At 50.2% G+C, this 19382-nt stretch overlaps 3 protein-coding genes across 6 annotated transcripts; 1 reads left to right on the plus strand and 2 right to left on the minus strand.

Annotated features, from left to right (window-relative positions):
* Position 1: 1 nt before the first annotated feature.
* On the minus strand, positions 2–4908 carry taf1b (TATA box binding protein (Tbp)-associated factor, RNA polymerase I, B). Its single transcript, XM_040170234.2, has 15 exons — positions 4372–4908; positions 3550–3648; positions 3199–3286; positions 2913–3010; positions 2752–2844; positions 2530–2620; positions 2261–2432; positions 1889–1988; positions 1592–1739; positions 1315–1489; positions 1065–1102; positions 903–990; positions 701–771; positions 392–614; positions 2–309 (listed from the first exon to the last, which is right to left on the minus strand). The coding sequence occupies exons 1-15, from the start codon at positions 4387–4389 to the stop codon at positions 120–122; spliced, it is 1692 nt and encodes a 563-aa protein (XP_040026168.2). The 5' UTR covers positions 4390–4908; the 3' UTR covers positions 2–119.
* A 588-nt stretch (positions 4909–5496) lies between these two features.
* Positions 5497–13363, plus strand: adam17b (ADAM metallopeptidase domain 17b). 4 transcript variants are annotated; one of them, XM_040170232.2, is made up of 18 exons: positions 5497–5828; positions 6446–6581; positions 6689–6819; positions 6889–6977; positions 9154–9343; positions 9581–9711; positions 9791–9877; positions 9940–10050; positions 10158–10302; positions 10391–10482; positions 10592–10744; positions 10817–11016; positions 11104–11207; positions 11291–11425; positions 11505–11635; positions 11713–11880; positions 12297–12347; positions 12595–13363. In XM_040170232.2, the coding sequence occupies exons 1-18, from the start codon at positions 5738–5740 to the stop codon at positions 12922–12924; spliced, it is 2475 nt and encodes an 824-aa protein (XP_040026166.2). In that variant the 5' UTR covers positions 5497–5737; the 3' UTR covers positions 12925–13363. The 4 variants fall into 4 exon arrangements, with proteins under 4 accessions (XP_040026166.2, XP_077949942.1, XP_077949941.1 ...); XM_078093816.1 differs by having other exon boundaries at positions 5508–5828; positions 10592–10717; XM_078093815.1 differs by having other exon boundaries at positions 5508–5828; positions 10161–10302.
* A 216-nt stretch (positions 13364–13579) lies between these two features.
* cpsf3 (cleavage and polyadenylation specific factor 3) lies at positions 13580–19108 on the minus strand. The gene is made up of 18 exons (XM_040170233.2): positions 18870–19108; positions 18499–18562; positions 18307–18404; positions 17887–18015; positions 17581–17758; positions 17243–17332; positions 17018–17168; positions 16576–16751; positions 16334–16492; positions 16104–16250; positions 15679–15831; positions 15494–15602; positions 15141–15239; positions 14661–14755; positions 14424–14511; positions 14281–14347; positions 13926–14022; positions 13580–13803 (listed from the first exon to the last, which is right to left on the minus strand). The coding sequence occupies exons 1-18, from the start codon at positions 18938–18940 to the stop codon at positions 13714–13716; spliced, it is 2061 nt and encodes a 686-aa protein (XP_040026167.1). The 5' UTR covers positions 18941–19108; the 3' UTR covers positions 13580–13713.
* Between the last annotated feature and the right edge of the window lie 274 nt (positions 19109–19382).

The raw sequence follows: 19382 nt of genomic DNA on the forward strand, positions 1-19382 counted from the left end.
GTTATAGTTCAATGAGTCACGTTTTATTGGTGAAAAAAAACATTTAAATGTTGATTGTAAAACAGCTGCACATGACCGTCAATATAAATAATATAGTCAGAATTGTTTCCTCTCTGAGCTCAGGTCTTGATCTTGGTCTTCCTGCTCCTCTTCCTGCTGTTGCCGTTGACGACCCTGGTCTCCACCTTCAGCACCTCCTGGAACAGGTACGCCGGCCTCACGTCCAGCAGGAAGCAGAAGAGCTGCAGCAGCCAGACGAAGGTCCGGGGCAGCGTGGCCTCCACGTCGGAGTAGAGCCGGGAGCACATCCTGCGGAGAGGAGGAGGCACGGCTTAGGAGGGGAGGAGTCTATGAGGGAGGAGTCAAAGGTTGAGGGGTCCGTAGGTCGTACTGCGAAGCGCTGAGAGCCGGATGCCAGTAGGTGGAGTTGGAGGGAGTCGGGACGCCGTCCTTCAGGGTCAAGACTCCGTCCAGCTTCTTCTGGTGCAGACTGGGTCCATCTGCAGAGTCCCCGTCACCCCAGAAGAACCTGAAGCTGGACGGGTCGCCCCGCCGGGCCGAGACCGGACGACCCGACAGCTTCTCAAAGCAGACCTGGACCTGCTCTGTTACCCCTGCAGAGAGAGGGAGGAGGGACCCCCAGACTAGATGACCCATTCTAATCTAAATATATGCAGATGTTAGCAGAGTTCACTCATACTTTTAGTCTTCAGCACAACACTCGTCTTCTGGCTGTCGGGGTGAAGAAGCTTCTGAGCCGCCCACTGCTTCCTGTGTGAACACGGACACCGGTACAGTGTGAATACAGAAAGGAGAGGGACCCACCGGGGGGACCCACCGGGGGGACCCACCCGGCGGACCCATGGGGCGGACCCACGCGGCGGACCACCCAGCGGACCCACCCGGCGACCTCCTGGTTTCTCCTCTGCTGAGCTCGGGTCAGAGCGGCCTGCACCACCCGGAACCACCTCCTCAGGCTGAACATGGTCCCTGGAGGAAGGAAGTTAGCGTCAGCTAGCGTTAGCAGCTACTAGCGTAAGTTAGCGTTAGCTGTGAGCGCTCACCTGTGGCGTCCTGGTCACATGCCTGATGGGATAACTCCCTGAAAGACACAAACGTCCTTTCAGAGAGAAGTCAAGCTTCCTTCTCTGTGACATCAGCGTGTTTTCATTAAAGCTTTATATGAATCTCTTTTTTATTATCTTGGCAGGAAACGCGTCACAGATTGGCTCTTAAAATAGCAGTGAAATTTAAACCAATCAGACGAGCTCATAGGATTTGAGCAGGAGCGCATCGGGGGGTCGCCACGGTTACCACTCGGTGCGGTCGTCCAGGCCGAAGAGCAGCTTCATGGTGACGATGATGAGGGCGGCGGTCTGCACGTCGTACCGCGGCAGGGAGGGGCAACCCTCCAGGTGGAAGGTGTAGAGCGTTTGATCCGCCATACCGGCGCGCTCCATCAGCCGGCAGACCCACGGGTGGAGCTCGTCTTAGAAGGTGTACATTAGATATTAGTACTGTAGGTTAGCATTAACAGTAGGACTGTTTATACTGCTACTACTGATAGTAGTGGTACTAATACTGCTTTTACCGGGCAGGTTGGCGTCCATCAGGTAGCGCAGGCTGAGCAGAGACGGGTGCAGCAGACTCTGCCGGCTGATTGGAGGAAAAACAGGAAGCTGCAAGAGCAGGATGAGCGCCTGAGCATCACGATGCACCACCCGGTGGGAAGGGATGCTCTGTGGAGAAAAGCCAACGCACCCAACTTTAACTCCAGGTCAGTACTCGTCTTTCCACTGAGTCCTCTGCACCTCTACACGTTGAAAGTATCGATTTAACTCGCTGAATATGGAATCAATCACAGTATTGATTCCGTATCATTGCTGACCTGCACTCTGAAGAGAAGAGCGTCTTTGCCTCGCAGCTTCATCTCATCAGGAAGTTCCTGGTGAGCGTTGACGTACGGGACGTGACCGTCATTCACCAGCCTGAGGACAAACAAGCCACTGGTTCCCTCCAGGCTTCAACCGACCTGCAGCTGTGTGTGTGTGTGTGTCGTTACCTGAGCAGGTGTGTGTGTGTGTGTGTGTCGTTACCTGAGCAGGTGTGTGTGTGTGTGTGTGTGTGTGTGTGTGTGTCGTTACCTGAGCAGGTGTGTGTGTGTGTGTCGTTACCTGAGCAGGTGTGTGTGTGTGTGTCGTTACCTGAGCAGGTGTGTGTGTGTCGTTACCTGAGCAGGTGTGTGTGTGTGTGTCGTTACCTGAGCAGGTCGCTGAGGGTCAGCGGCTCTCGGCTCCAGACCAGCGCCACGTGGATCAGAGCCAGAGTCCTCTTCATGCTCAGCAGACTCTGTCGGCTCGTCCTCATGGAACCCGACAGGTAGCTGACAGCGTCCAAAGAGCCCGAAAACTCCGACCAATTGCTGGAGCTCCCTGTGGGGTTAAGGGTCACATGTTGGACCAATCGTACCAACGCGATGTCACTCAAACAGAATGAAGCCGAACACGACTTTTAACATTAACAATAAACCTGCGATTGATTGATTGCAGCTGTCTCCGTCCGTCTCGCTGGAATTCGCGGTGGACTCGGCGGCGCCGTCCGAGTCGACGTCCGACCCCGGCTGAGGAGAGAGCGGGTAGGTTCAATCAAACTCGCAAAAACCTCCTACGAACTGCATGAAATGAATGATCCTATACAGTACTAAGATATTAATAACATTGGTCCTAGTGGTGTCAGCCAGAGGGAACTCACCCCTCCCACACTGGTCGGCCTCACGGGGTTGCTGGCGTACGCCTGGCGGCTCTTCTGCAGGAAGCTTCTCCACAGCTCACACAGAACCTCGTCCTGAAACCACAGCGTGCCGTCAGCCGCCCTGAAGCCCTCATATGAAAAACACCAAGGACGCCACGGACCTTGAAGCGGGGGCTGACCCCCAGTCGGACGAGGGCGTCGGCCTGGCTCCTCAGGATGAACTGGAAGCCCTCACAGAGAACCCACTGCCGGCCGCGCTCTGACCAACACAAACACAGCAGGAGGTCCAAACTACTGAAGCGTTTTATTTAAGAACAAAGTGAATGTTGTGACTTTGTGTTGTTGGTGTATAAAGACATTCCCCAGAGCAAAAGATTTATTGATTAACAATAATGTGTGATATATTTAATCACAGCAGGTTGACCTAAAAGAAGTAAAAACACTGACCGGGCCTCTTGGTTCTGGATCCTCTGCCCATGGCCGTGACCCTGCTGGTGCCGGGATTGAAGTTGGGGTCCACCACCTCTTTGGTTCTCTGAGGACATGTTATAAACGTGAGTGACATGTTATAAACATGTTTATCATGTAAACAGAGACAGAGCTGCAGACAGAAGAAATATCACACAAAGTTAAAGAAACTAAAAATTGATGATTTCTTAGATTTACAGTGTAAAGTGTCTTTGGGTACCAAGAAAAGCAAGTATTAGTATTATTTGCTAAAAACAAGCATTTGAAAAGTCATCAGAGGATTTTTCTGTCTACCAGCAGCTCAGTGTTGTTGTTGTTGTTGTTGTTTACCTCGATGACATTGTGACAGGACCTGCAGTAGAAACGACCTTCGTCTGAAATGCCCCAATCCACCGCGGCGCACACAGCACAGGGCTCCTTGTAGCCGGCCTACACACACACACACAGAGACACAGAGAGACACACACACACACACACACAGAGACACAGAGAGACACACACACACACACACACACACAGAGACACACACACACACACACACGCGCGCACACACGCACACACACATACACAGAGACACACACACGCACACACACATACACAGAGACACACACACACACACACACATACACACACGCACACACACGCACACACACGCGCGCACACACATACACAGAGACACACACACACACACACGCACACACACGCGCGCGCACACACATACACACACACACACACACACACACACACACAGAGAGAGAGACACACACACACACACACATACACACACACACACACACACACAGAGAGAGAGAGAGAGACACACACACACACACAGAGACACAGAGAGACACACACAAACAGAGACACACACACACACATATACACACACACACACACACACACACAGAGAGAGACACACACACACACACACACACACACACACATACACAGAGACACAGAGACACACACACACACACAGAGACACACACACACACACACACACACATACACAGAGACACAGAGACACACACACACACACACACACACACACACAGAGAGACACACACACAGTGAACGTGACATTCCTTCGTGGAGCCGCTAAGAGCTCGCGCGCTTCACGCATATGAAATATGAAATATGACGTTTAGTTACCGTGTGTTCTTCGTCCATCTCTGCTCCACAATGTAAATGTGATTTGAATGTGCAGTGTTACGCTTCGCTGTAGTCCGTCCACATGGAGCGTTTGTTTGGGTTCGGCTGCTTCTTCTTCTTCTTTCACTTCCGGTGGACTGACGGCGTCACGCGCCTCTGCTGCCGCTCAGTCCGGAACCGGAACTACACCTTTCACCACTTTTCACGTTCTACTCTCATTTGACATATTACATGTTTTAAAATGTCATTTTGTTTTAAACTAAATAAACCACAAACACAACATAATATATCGAATAAATAAATGTAAAAATGTCTAGTTAAATATCTCTGGTTTAGTATTTCTCGTTCAATATTTCTTGCAAAATATTTTTGGTTAAATATCTCTGCTTGAATGTCTCTAGTTCCAATGACTCTGATTAAATAGCTCAGATTGTCTCTAGTTTAATATGTTTAGTTAAATATTTGTTTAAATATATATAATTGAATGCCTCTGTTTAAATATGTTTGATTATCTCTGAATGTCTCCTGCAGTGAAAGCGGATTTGCAGGGATCAGAAGATATAAATAGAGCTGCGAGATGTCGCTGCCATTACATAAGATCGAGGTCATGTTTTATCATTTTTTTTATCTCGTGTATTCAAATTTATTTGAACAGTTTTAACTCATTTAATACGAATAGATCTTTTACATCTTTGAAGTGTTTTATTCCAGCGTGTTTGACAAGCTCACCATAATAAGAGCACATAATGATGACAGATATAAAAAAAAAGAAAAGTTCTCTGGGAACGTTTTATTGTCAGATACCTAAAACAAAAATAATTCCGTATTTATCAAAGAGAAACTTAATGTAAGGAAATAACAACACCAGTGGCTATAATTGAGAAGTTGAGTGAATAAAAGGAATATAAAAATATTTAAACAAATACAATCTTTTACATATTTTATTTCTACAAATGTGTATTAATAGTCCAAGGCAACGTATTTTCTTCATATTTATTCAAAATGTTTTATTTATTTAATGATCATATTACAAAATGACCATGAAACATAAATATATTAAATCAATCTGTATTTAACTTTATTATTTGTATTCCCAGGTATCGTAGCCGCTTACGTCAGTCCTTTATTGTGAAGGTGGCGGTAGCTACTTCCGCCCATGTTAGCTAGCTTCACTCTATTTATCTTCCTGTTTTTTTCGGAGAGATGATTTTTGTTTTTTTATCGGTTTTAAAGAGCAAAATAGTTCAACCGGACGAGATTACACCGGAAATGTGTTTAGGTTATAAAAGGATTTTAATACAATCTGTCGTTTATAGTTTAATCAGACTTTCAAAGTGAAACAAGCAGCGACGAATGAAACATCGAAATGAGACCGGAAGTCCTTTTTATCACCGTTTTTACCGTTTTAACGGAACCGGTCGTTTCTCCGGTTGCAGATAAAGAAGAGCAACATTACAGTAAGTTATTCAAATGATTAATCATTAAAGTTGATATAATAATCTGGTCTAATATGTCGTTATATAAACAAGCTTGACGTCACCTAAATGAACGCGTGTGGAAGCTCATTTCCGTAAAGGAGTAAAGAGTAAAGTTCTGTTACAACATGAATAAAGTCCATAATAAAAATAAGAGTTATATTCAGCATATTTTGTAACGTCTCAGCGGGATTAAGTAGATCGCAATTTAAACTTCCTGAGTCACAATAACAAGATTATAAATCAGTGTTGCGATTAAATATTTGATTTATTTTTTATTTTTGTAAATCTCTTTACGTGATTTACAAAATCCAAATTGACTTTTTAAATCACAATGATCAAATTTACAGTCAAAATGTTCATTTTTGAGTCGGAATCAGAATTTTGACACAATAAGTATTTTATGAAATACGTAAAAACTTTTTAAAAAATCCAATTTTTGAAACCTCAACTTCAGAATTTTAATTGAATTCTATTTGATTTAATTTATTAGACACTTTTAAACAAAGTGTTCCAACAATAATTTGGGTTGGCAAGTTAGAGTGAATAATAATAAATACAAATAATAATAATTAAAAGACAGCACTCTTTTCCCTCAGCGGCGTCTCTCAGGTCGATGCTGGACGCTTTCGACGTGCTGCCGCTCTCCGGCCTGCAGACTCACTCCGTCCGCCGCCGCGACGTCCAGACCCAAACTCACCTAGAGAAGCTGCTCAGCTTCAGCGCCCTGCAGAGGTCAGAGGTCACGCCTCGCACAGGTCTGACTGAGCCAAGTGCGCCCTGATGGCAGCTCTGTGTGTGTGTGTGTGTGTGTGTGTGTGTGTGTGTGTGTGCGTGAGTAGGCACTTCAGACTCTACCTGAGGACCAACGACCAGCTGTTCACAGAGGACTTCAGGGTCATGATGGTGGAGGACGGACGAGAGAGAAACGTCACGGTCAACAGACACAAATACTTCACGGGACACGTCATCGGTGAGAGAGACTCACTCATTCACTCACCTTTTATCCACTCACTCATTCATCCATCTGTTTCCTGCTTAGGGGAGGTAAACTCTAGAGTTCAGGCTCACATCGACGACCACGAGTTCTCTGCTCACATCCTCACTGACGAGGCCGAGTACAACGTCGAGGTGAGACACGTCCACAACACGTCACACATCACACGTCACGTCACACGACACAACACGTCACACGTCACGTCACGTCACACGACACAACACGTCACACGTCACGTCACACGACACAACACGCCACACGACACGTCACACAACACGTCACGTCACACAACACAACACGTCACACGACACGTCACACGACACGTCACACGACACAACACGTCACACGTCACACCACACGTCACACGACACGTCACACGACACAACACGTCACACGACACGTCACACGACACGTCACACGACACGTCACACGACACGTCACACGACACGTCACACGACACAACACGTCACACCACACGTCACACCACACGTCACACGTCACATGTCACACGACACGTCACACGACACAACACGTCACACCACACGTCACACCACATGTCACACGACACGTCACACCACATGTCACACGACACGTCACACGTCACGTCACACGTCACACGTCACGTCACACGACACAACACGTCACACGACACGTCACACAACACGTCACGTCACACGACACAACACGTCACACGACACGTCACACGACACGTCACACGACACGTCACACGACACAACACGTCACACGTCACACCACACGTCACACCACACGTCACAACACACGTCACACCACACGTCACACGTCACACGTCACATGTCACACGACACGTCACACGACACAACACGTCACACCACACGTCACACCACATGTCACACGACACGTCACACCACATGTCACACGACACGTCACACGACACAACACGTCACACGTCACGTCACACGACACAACACGTCACACGTCACACGTCACGTCACACGACACAACACGTCACACGACACGTCACACGACACAACACGTCACACCACACGTCACACCACATGTCACACGACACGTCACACCACATGTCACACGACACGTCACACCACATGTCACACGTCACGTCACACGACACAACACGTCACACGACACGTCACACGACACAACACGTCACACCACACGTCACACCACATGTCACACGTCACGTCACACGACACAACACGTCACACGACACGTCACACGACACAACACGTCACACCACACGTCACACCACATGTCACACGACACGTTACACCACATGTCACACGACACGTCACACGACACAACACGTCACACGACACAACACGTCACACGTCACGTCACACGACACAACACGTCACACGACACGTCACACGACACAACACGTCACACCACACGTCACACCACATGTCACACGACACGTCACACCACATGTCACACGACACGTCACACGACACAACACGTCACACGTCACGTCACACGACACAACACGTCACACGTCACGTCACACAACACGTCACGTCACACGACACAACACGTCACACGACACGTCACACAACACGTCACACGACACAACACGTCACACGACACGTCACACGACACGTCACACGTCACACCACACGTCACACCACACGTCACACGACACGTCACACGACACCACACGTGACACCACACGTCACACCACACGTCACACCACACGTCACACGTCACATGTCACACGACACGTCACACGACACAACACGTCACACCACACGTCACACCACATGTCACACGACACGTCACACCACATGTCACACGACACGTCACACGACACAACACGTCACACGTCACACCACACGTCACACGACACGTCACACGACACAACACGTCACACGACACGTCACACAACACGTCACGTCACACGACACAACACGTCACACGACACGTCACACGACACGTCACACGACACGTCACACGACACAACACGTCACACCACATGTCACACCACACGTCACACCACACGTCACACCACACGTCACACCACACGTCACACCACATGTCACACGACACGTCACACGACACGTCGCGTCACATGTCACATGTCACACGTCACATGTCACACGACACGTTACACAACACGTCACACGACACGTTACACAACACGTCACACGACACACAACACGTCACACGACACGTCACATGTCACACGTCACATGTCACACGACACGTCACACAACATGTCACACGACACGTCTTGGTTTTGACACACTGCATATTTGATGAGCTGAGAGACGGTGGTGATGGAGGTGAGGACCACCTGCTGTGATGTGTGCTCAGCCTCTGTGGAGGTTCACGTCGGCCCCCCCAGATGGTCGTTTGCTGGTCTACCGCTCAGAGGACATCAAGAGCCTCGGCCGCCTGCAGCGGCCCTCGGTCTGCGGCTACGTGACCTCTGGCCCCCGCCACCGACCCCCCAACGACGCTGAGGTCACTGCGCCGGAGGACCTGGAGGAAGAAGAAGAAGAAGGTCAGTCGGCGGAAGAAGAAGACGACACATTTCTGTGCATTTTATGGAGCTGCTTCACACGCTGACTCACCTTTGGGATCCTTTAATGTGAAAATGAATCTGTTTTTTATATAAACATATATACCGTGTGTGTATAAATATCTGTATATAAATATATATATGTATATTATATATGTATATTATATATATACAGTAGGTATACAGGAGGTATAAGCGCGTTTGGTTGGTCTTCCTCAGCCACAGCGTCCCGAGGGAGGCGCCAGCTGCCCGACCCCCAGAAGAACACCTGTCCTCTGCTGCTGGTGGCCGACCACCGTTTCTTTGAGCACATGGGCCGCGGGGAGGAGAGCACCACCCTCAACTACCTGGTCAGTCGCCCCCAGCAGAAGACTTCCTGTTGGTGCTTCTCGCCCAGAGGACAGACGTTTCAATCGACTGTGTCCGCAGATCGAGCTGATCGACCGCGTGGACGACATCTACAGGAACACCTCGTGGGACGAGGACTTCTCCGGCTACGGCGTTCAGATCCAGCAGGTGAGAGGGGGGGCGGGAGGCAGGCGGCGGGTCGGGTGTGAACTTCTTGTGTCTCCACTCAGATCATCATCGAGAAGAACCCGACTCCCGTCGGCCCGGGAGGAAGCCACTTCAACATGGGGGGAAGCCCGGCGGAGGGCCGAGGGGTCTGGGACGTGAAGAAGCTGCTGGAGGTACTCACCTGTCACTCACAACTCACTGCTAACGAACACGCCGCGCCACAGCGAGAGGCAGCGCTGCATTGTGGGTAACGTAGTTGAGCCTAACGTCCGCTCTGCAGCAGTTCAGCGTGGACATTGCGGAGAAAGCGTCCAACGTCTGCCTGGCTCACCTCTTCACCTACCAGGACTTTGACGAGGGCACTCTGGGTCTGGCCTACGTGGCCCCCTCCAAACCCGACATCCCCGGAGGCCTCTGCTCCAGAGGTGAAGTCCCCTCAGCTCCTCCTGCTCCATCGGCGCTGTGAGGCAGTCACTCATGTGTGTCTCTTGTCTTTGTCTCGTCTCCCTGAAGCCTGTCCGTCGTCCGCTAACGGTCAGAGAGACACCTACCTGAACACGGGCCTGACCAGCACCAAGAACTACGGCAAGACCATCCTCACCAAGGTGGGCCGAGGACTCCCTCCTGCATGAGACGTTCACATCTCCACGGCCCTCAAGCGGAAGCATAGAAGGAATGAGGACATGTGGAGGTCTTTGTGTTTCTCCTCCCCAGGAGGCGGACCTGGTGACCACTCACGAGCTCGGCCACAACTTCGGGGCGGAGCACGACCCCGAGGACATCCCGTACTGCGCCCCGAGCGAGGACCAGGGGGGGAAGTACGTCATGTACCCCATCGCCGTGAGCGGGGACCACGTCCACAACAAGGTGGGCTCCGCGGGTTCATCTCGCTTCTCTGGGGTTCACGTGTTTTTACTGACCGCCTCCTCCGCTGTCCAGATGTTCTCTAACTGCAGCAAGCGCTCCATCGTGAAGCGCCTGAGGGCCAAGGCCCCGTCCTGCTTCAGGCGGAGGAACACCAACGTGTGCGGTAACTCTCGGGTGGAGCAGGGCGAGCAGTGCGACCCGGGGCTGCTGCACATCCACCTGGACCGCTGCTGCACCGCCGACTGCCGGCTGACCGCCGGAGCTCAGTGCAGGTCGGAGACGCCGGGTCGGCTGCAGGGCTTGTTCTGCTGTTCTGCTACAGAGGTCAAAGTTCACCTGCGGGCTCTCTGTGTTTTTAGCGACAGGAACAGCGCGTGCTGCAAAAACTGCGTGTTCGCCGCCGAAGGGGAGGTCTGCCAGGAGCCCATCGACGCCACCTGCAAAGGACACTCGTACTGCACAGGTCAGCCCGCAGGTCAAAGGTCGCACATGAGCCCACGCTGCACGGCGGCCCCGCGCAGTGACCGGAGGCGTTGTGCTTGACAGGAAACAGCAGTGAGTGTCCTCCTCCGGAGAACGCCGCCGATGAGACGGCGTGTCTGGACAGCGGCGAGTGTCTGGAGGGCGAGTGTGTTCCCTTCTGCCGGGCCGTGCTGCAGCTGCAGCCCTGCGCCTGCAACCGTGAGCAGCATTTAGCTTGTGGACCTCCTGGACCTCCACTCAGCCCCGCTCACGCTAACGTTCTTCTTCTCCTCCGTAGAAACCAACGCTTCCTGTACAGTCTGCTGCCGGGACGGCGGCGGCGTCTGCGCTCCGTACCGGGACGCAGCCGGTCACTTCCTGTTCCTGCGTAAAGGGAAGCCCTGCACCGTGGGCTTCTGTGACGGAGCGGTGAGTCCTCGCCCCCCCCTAAACCCAGCGCGCCCTGTCCCACGTGACCTGTGTGTTTGTGGGTGTGGCCTCTTCAGGGGAAGTGCATGAAGCAGGTGCAGGACGCCGTGGAGAGACTGTGGGACTTCATCGACACGCTGGACATCGACACGTTGGGGACGTTCCTGGCAGACAACATGGTGGTCTCCGTGGTGGCCTTGTCTCTGCTGCTGTGGGTCCCCCTCAGCGTCCTGGTGCACTGCGTGGTACTGTGCTCCAATACTCCTCCGCTAGTACAAGTACACGTACCGCACTGCAGTAATACTCCTCCGCTAGTACAAGTACACGTACCGCACTGCAGTAATACTCCTCCGCTAGTACAAGTACACGTAGCGCACTGCAGTAATACTCCTCCGCTAGTACAAGTACACATACCGCACTGCAGTAATACTCCTCTGATAGTACAAGTACACGTACCGCACTGCAGTAATACTCCTCCGCTAGTACAAGTACACATACCGCACTGCAGTAATACTCCTCTGATAGTACAAGTACACATACCGCACTGCAGTAATACTCCTCCGCTAGTACAAGTACACATACCGCACTGCAGTAATACTCCTCTGATAGTACAAGTACACATAACATTTGATTTGAGTTCCTTCCTCTCCGACTGTTTTAGGACAAGAAGCTGGATAAAGAATACGAGCAGAACACCAAGTTCTTCCCCAGTGTGAGTCTGCACACACACACACACACACACACACACACACATATATATACATATGTATATATATATGTGTGTAAGTGCTCTATATATCTAAATATAAATATATATATACTTATATATATATATATGATTATATTTATATATACATATATATGTATATATATTTATATACATATATATATGTATATATTTATATATAGAGCTTTCTTTAGAAAGGAAACCGTAGAAACAGATGAGGTCTATTTCCCAGAATGCCGAGCTCCTGAGCAGCCTGGAGTCGTCATCGGTTCGGATCTTCAAACCTCCGACCTTCCCCACCAGCGCGCCCCCGTCTCCAGGCTCCGCCCCTGGTCCCGCCCCTCCGGACGGCCCCCGCATGGCCACCATCCAGGAGGACCCCGGCTTCGACGCGCACATGGACCAGGAGGCGCTGGAGGAGGCGTTCAGTCGCCCGGCGCCGGCGGCTCGCCGCTCCTTTGAGGACCTGACGGAGAAAAGCTTGATGAGACGAAGCGGGACGACCTCCATGTTCAGCCTGCAGAGACAACATCAGATGGACACCAAGGAGACGCAGTGCTGAGAAGACACACCTGATCATCATTTCAGCACTGACAGCTGAAGACATATAATTCAACTAACATATCATTGAGTAAAGTACTTTAAATTAAATCAACTTTATCTTTTGTTTCAAGTTTTAAAAAGTTGCTTTAAACCAGACGTAAACCTCCATGTTTATCTGGGAGAAATCAGGCTTTTATTTTGAAAACAACGTGTCATAGCATTTTTACTTATTATTGGGCCGTACTGATGATACGACCTCCTTATTTTATAAATGTCACAACATTCAGAGCTTCTCTTCTTTTGTGGTATTAGGATGGATTTTCGTTGTATTACAGACTTCAGCGCTACATTAGTTTCGTTGAGTATTAACAGATTTAAAGTCTAGTTTTTTTGTATTTGTCTCGTCACTGCTTCAAAATAATACATTTTACGGTCATGTGACCAAACTGACAAATAAATCCACTGAATTCTTGTTTGATCGCACGGCCTTAACTCGAGGGCCGACATCACGTAGTAAAGTGCTCAGTTGTCATGGCGATACGTCTGTCGCAATGAGGCGCGTGTCATGATTTCAGATAAAATAATAATAAGTCAAGATTGAATTCTGCCGATGAGCCGATTATTCTCAATTATGGAAATTATCGTCACACTAGAAAACAATTCAACAACAACGGTCTCTGTGGACAAACTTTATTCAACTTCACAGAAAACAGAGTAGAAAAATCAATCGTTGATTCCTTTGGAATCAGGATTCAAACAAAGAGTTTGTCTTTGTCAAAGGAGGGAAAACGAGGAGGCGTGGCATCGGTCAGAAGGCGGGGCTTAGGGCGTCGTAGAGCCGGTGGACGGCGACCTCCACCATCTCCCTTAGAGACTCGTCCTCTGCACACGTTACAGACTGGAGACAAAGGTCAGAGGTCAGGAGTCCCGTGTTTGTTTGTTAATGCAACTTGAACGATTGGAATCAACAGGAAGACCCTCTCTGGGTGTGAAGTGTCCCACGAAGGCCACCGTACTCACTCTGGTTTCTGGGTCGATGGACGCCGTGATTCCGTCCACAGTCACACTCAAGTCTTTACCGTCCCTGAAGTTCACGCAGTCGTCTCCAAACATGTCGCTGCAAAACAAGCGGCACAAGCGTTAGTGTCTCTCTTTACCACTCAGCTCTTATTTTGAAAACCCCTGCATCTCTAAAGAAATGAGCTTCAGTCAAAGAATTGCCTGTAAAACCGTTGCTTTATGAATACCTGAACGGTTTAGGGCTAAAATACACGTCTGACCTGTTGCGACCCTACAGACCCCCCTGACTCCGCCCGCTTGGCCCCTCAGGCAGAGCGAAACAAACATCCCCCTCAGGTGCGTGCGCTCGACTCACTGCAGCATGAGTTCCAGCCTCTCCATGAACACCTCGAGGTCGAAGGTTTCCTTTTTTCCTTCCAGAACTGGAACAAACAAACCGGAGTCAGTGAGTTTGTTTGTGTTGATCAGTCGAAGGTGTCGCGGCGTTTGTTTACTCACACTTCTGGGCGTTGGGGTTGGACTGGACCTCCAGGACCACCGTAGTGACGGCATCAGCGTACATGTCGTTGAGCGGGTTGGCGATCCACTGAGGACGAGAACATGGGTCTGTTGGTGGTTTTAATTACGTGATGAAGTTTGTTGTTGACATTGATTAGCGGCGTTAGCTTCAGGCGAGCGTGCTAACACATGGCGAGGCGGGTAAAGGAGAAACGTCGTTAGGAGGTGGCCTCTGACCTCCAGCAGCACCATGCCGGCCTCGTGCACCAGAGTGATGCTCTTAAAGATCCGGACGGTGATCTTCTCCGCTCCCTCCACCTGCTCCACGTCTCCTAGGAAACACACAACGGACAATTTACAGAACAGGAAGTGCTCGTACTGTCAGAATAAGAGCACTTTGTAAAATGAACTTCATAAAGGAATCAAGCAAATAATAACATGTATGCGTAAACAAATAGGTTCTAATGAATATATGTTTGAATTGTTACACCGGTGTGTAGAATATAATTCAAGATTATTTTTTGTTTTATCAAGTGTTTTAATTATAAACTTGAAATGAAATACACGTAAATAAAAGAAACCTATTAGGAACATTTCTAAAGTTAATTCATTCATAACAATTCCAAATATAAAAACACACCAACGACCAATTCAGAAGAATAATAAGTATAAGCAGTATAAGTATAAGTTTTATAAGTATGAGTATAATAAGTGCACCTGCGAGGCTGCGCAGCTGGCTGACCAGCAGTGAGATGGGGCCCGTGTACGGGACGGCCTGCGTCTGCGTCACTGTGCTCATGCACAGATCTGTGTAGTCTGAACAAACACAGGAGGACAAACAGTCACCAACGCTGGGGAAAACCACAGCGCCTGAACACAACGCTCAGCGAACAAAAAGGTTCAATTTGATTTATTAAGGAGGAGCACACACACACACACACACACACACACACACACAGACACAGACACACACACACACACACACACACACACACAGACACACACACACAGACACACACACACACACACACACACACAGACACACACACACACACACACAGGTTACTGACTGGAGAGGTCAGAGGGCGTCACAATGTGGTAGTTGAAGTTCCTTTTGACGAGGATCCCTGAGACCCTTTGACCCTGAACACACTTCCTGTCCGTCAGAGAGCCCATCACCTGCAGCAAAGCATGCTGGGAGTTAACACGGCCGTACAACCCCTGACAGAAGAACAAAAACGAATCAGACACCGACCTTGGCCAGCTTCTCCCCCCTGAAGTTGAGCGTGACGGCCTCGGTGTTCCTCGGGTTGTGGACCTCGATGTCCACCTCGTCGTTGTCTTCGTACTCGCGGATCAGAGCAGCTTTCAGCCGCGCCATCTCGTTCTGCTCGCCGTGGACGAGGATCTGGAGAGACCACGTTTAACATCCGATGCTAATGCTAGCATCCCAGGCTAACATGTTGACCAGAGTGTCAGCTGTAATGTAAGCGTGCTAACATGCTAATGCTACTCAGGTGATCTGCTTCATTTACAACAAACAAGATAACAAATAACAAAATGTGTGTGTCTGTGTGTGTGTGTGTGTCTGTGCGTGTGTGTGTCTGTGTGTGTGTCTGTGTGTGTCTGTGTGTGTGTCTGTGTGTGTCTGTGTGTGTCTGTGTGTGTGTGTGTGTGTACCACGTGGGGCGGTTTCAGGGCCCTGATGAACTCGCTGGTCTGCTGGTAGTCGGTGTGAGCAGAGAACGAGATGTAATCCACAGACATCTTCAGAGGAAGCTTCTGCCCCGACATGGTGGCGATCTCATCGGGCTCCGTCATGATGTGCTGGAATCAAACCCCGCGTCTCTGGTTATGTGTGTGTGTGTGTGTGTGTGCACGTACACACATTTAGAACGGTCGCGGCCCACCTTGGCCAGCGTGCCCTCCACGCAGTAGCCGGCGATGATCACCCCGTTCCTCTTGTCGGTGCACCAGCTCTCAAACAGCTCTCTGGACAAGCCGCTCTGCATCATCCCGGGAGACGCCATCACCACGCTGGGGCCGATGTCATCGAAGTGGTCCATGCTCTGACACACACACACACACAGGGGGTGGGGGGGGTGAGACCACGCGGCCTACGTGCTGGGGGGTCAGGCGGCGCGGCGCTCACCTTGAGGTTGCTGATGTGCTTGAAGACGAAGGGGTTGTTGACGTTGATGGCCTTGCGGATCTTGTCGTTCATGGCGTTGATGTAGGTCTGGTACACGGCCATGCACTTCCTGGCCAGGGACGAGGCGTAGTAGATGGGGATGTCGTGCAGCTCCGGGTGGTTCTGCCAGTATTCGTCTGCATTGGGCACACACACACGCTCATTTGCATATTCAAACCAAGCTGTCGCGCAACACGCCGGGCGGCCACTGGAGGCGCCGTCGTGTCGTGTGTTGCGTGTGGAAGTCGCTGGTTGCTTTATTTATGTATCATAGACTTTATTGCCCCGTGCATCCACACTGCTGCTTTTCATCAAGGACACATTTGTCCCGTATTTTCCTCCACGACTTTGTTCCCCTCGACCGAAAAGACACCCAAGGGGCTCCTGCGTGTCTCTCGCTCACCCAGGATGAGCAGCAGCTCCTGGGCTCGGCCCAGTGCGAAGACGGGGATCAGGCAGCGGCCCTCCCGGTTGACGATGTCGTGGACCGTGTTGCAGAAGCGAGCCTCCCTCTCCTCCCGCTTCTCGTGGATGTGCGTCCCGTAGGTGGACTCCTGGGGGACACGGGGACGCGTTCACAGCGACGCTTTAGGCAAAGCTTCGCGGGGAAGGGACGCACGCCACTCACCGTGATCAGGATGTCGGGTTTGACGCTCGGGATCTCAGCCGCCATCAGATGTCTGTCCTCCTGACGGGAGAAGTCCCCTGTGTACAACAACTACACACAGACACACACATCAGCACACTGCCCAGATAAAGGAGGTCAAATATACGGTTCAACCATCAATCAATCATCTTTATCAATTAGTGATGATCCCGGTGCTTCCTCTTCGCTTCCTGTTTGCACTCCATTGCGTCCTGTTTGCTCACTTCCACTTCCTGCCCCCCCCCCCTTCTCTTGTAGCTCCGTCGTGTCACAAACAAAAGGAGAGACCTTGGAATCAAACATCTACCGGCGGGACGCACCTTGACGCCAGCGATCTCGATCATGAACATGGCGGCGCCGAGCACGTGGCCGGCGTGGTAGCACCAGAACTTGATGCCGGCCACCTCCTTCACCTCGTGGAAGTTGATGGTCTCTATCTTCTCCATACTCTCCTCCAGGTCCGTCTCCGTGTAGAGCATGTCGTCTGCTGAGATGTTACTGCAGCGCGCGCGCACACACACACACACACACACACACACACACACACACACACACACACAGCGCTTTAAGTACAAGCACGCCCACGTGCACACACACACACACACACACACACACGCCCCCCTCACCTGACTTTGACGTAGTCGGACAGCAGCCAGCGGTAGATGGCCTTGGTGGCGTGCGTCATGAAGGTCCGCCCCTTGAAGCTGGTCTTCTGCAGGAACCAGGGCAGAGCTCCGCAGTGGTCCAGGTGGAAGCTGAGAGGAGACACAACATGATGATGTCATTGACTCGATCGGTTCCACAGATCATTGATTAACTCATTTATGGATCGAATCCCTTTCAGAATTCTTTCATTCCAGATGTTTAAATGCCACAATTTGCAGCTTTTTTCGGTTTCTGTTGATGTGACAAAAGGAGACATCTGGAGACGTCATCCTGGATCGTGGAGGAAGACGAAGACGGCTCGATGTGAAGGAACACGTTGATGTTGGTTTGTCCAGAAAAACAAAGAAATAAACATTTATAAATAAAGGCAATGAGCTCACTGGCTGATGAGCAGCAGGTCGATCTCCGCCGGGTCGATCAGGTCGATGTACGGAAGCGCGTCCATCCCCTCGAGACCAGGGTGGATCCCGCAGTCCAGCTGGGACACGCACACACACACACACACACACACACACACAGGTGTTACACACTACGTGGAGGATATTTTTTGCAGATGATGTGAGGAAACGTACCATAATCTTTCGACCTTTGAACTCCAGGATGATGCAGGACCGTCCCACTTCCTGTCCTGCTCCTCTGCAGCGGGGGGAGGGAAAGGGGGGAGGGAAAGGGGGGAGACCATCACTCTCACGTCTCAAGTCTTGCACTTATCAATATCACCAATATACATCATCATCGAACGTGTTTACGTGACTCTTAATGAATGGGTCTGGCCTGACGTCTGCGCATGCGCTGTCTGCTCTAACCCAAAAGAACAAAGCCTCTTTAGACGCTTTACGTCTTCAAAGGTCCAACTCAGCGACCGCGTTGGAACAAAAGACTCGGCGGTGCGTCGCAGGACGCAGTCCGGCCGCCGGGAGCCGAACGCGGCTGTTAAACTCACAGCGGGCGGATGAGCAGCTGGTCGCTTTCCTCCGCGGGAACCGTCACGTCACATTTACGTTTAGTCGCCATGGTTACTCCGATAAACCCGATTAATCCTTCGACTCGTACAACAGTTAATTCATCGCAGCTACGCGCGTCGCCACAGGGTTTGTAATCGCGTCACTTCCGGCTCGTGCCGAAACCTGTCCGTGCGGAACAAACATGTCGGAACTTTGATTCCACGTTAAGATGTAAAAGACATACGGACAAAATATATATATATATATATATATATATATATATATATATATATATATATATATATATATATATATATATATATATATAATGAATTTTACTCAAACCTTGTCGTAACCTTGATACGTTTTCCACTTTAATATAGAAGATTATTTCCCACTTTCATCCATTGTTTTCCCATAACTCAATTTTAATTTAATATATCCATACATGTATATACATATATTTACATAAAGAAATACTTTTTATATACACAATATATGTATATTCATGT

The sequence above is a fragment of the Gasterosteus aculeatus genome, chromosome 18, assembly GCF_964276395.1.
Source record: "Gasterosteus aculeatus chromosome 18, fGasAcu3.hap1.1, whole genome shotgun sequence".
NCBI classification, from domain to species: Eukaryota; Metazoa; Chordata; class Actinopteri; order Perciformes; family Gasterosteidae; genus Gasterosteus; species Gasterosteus aculeatus.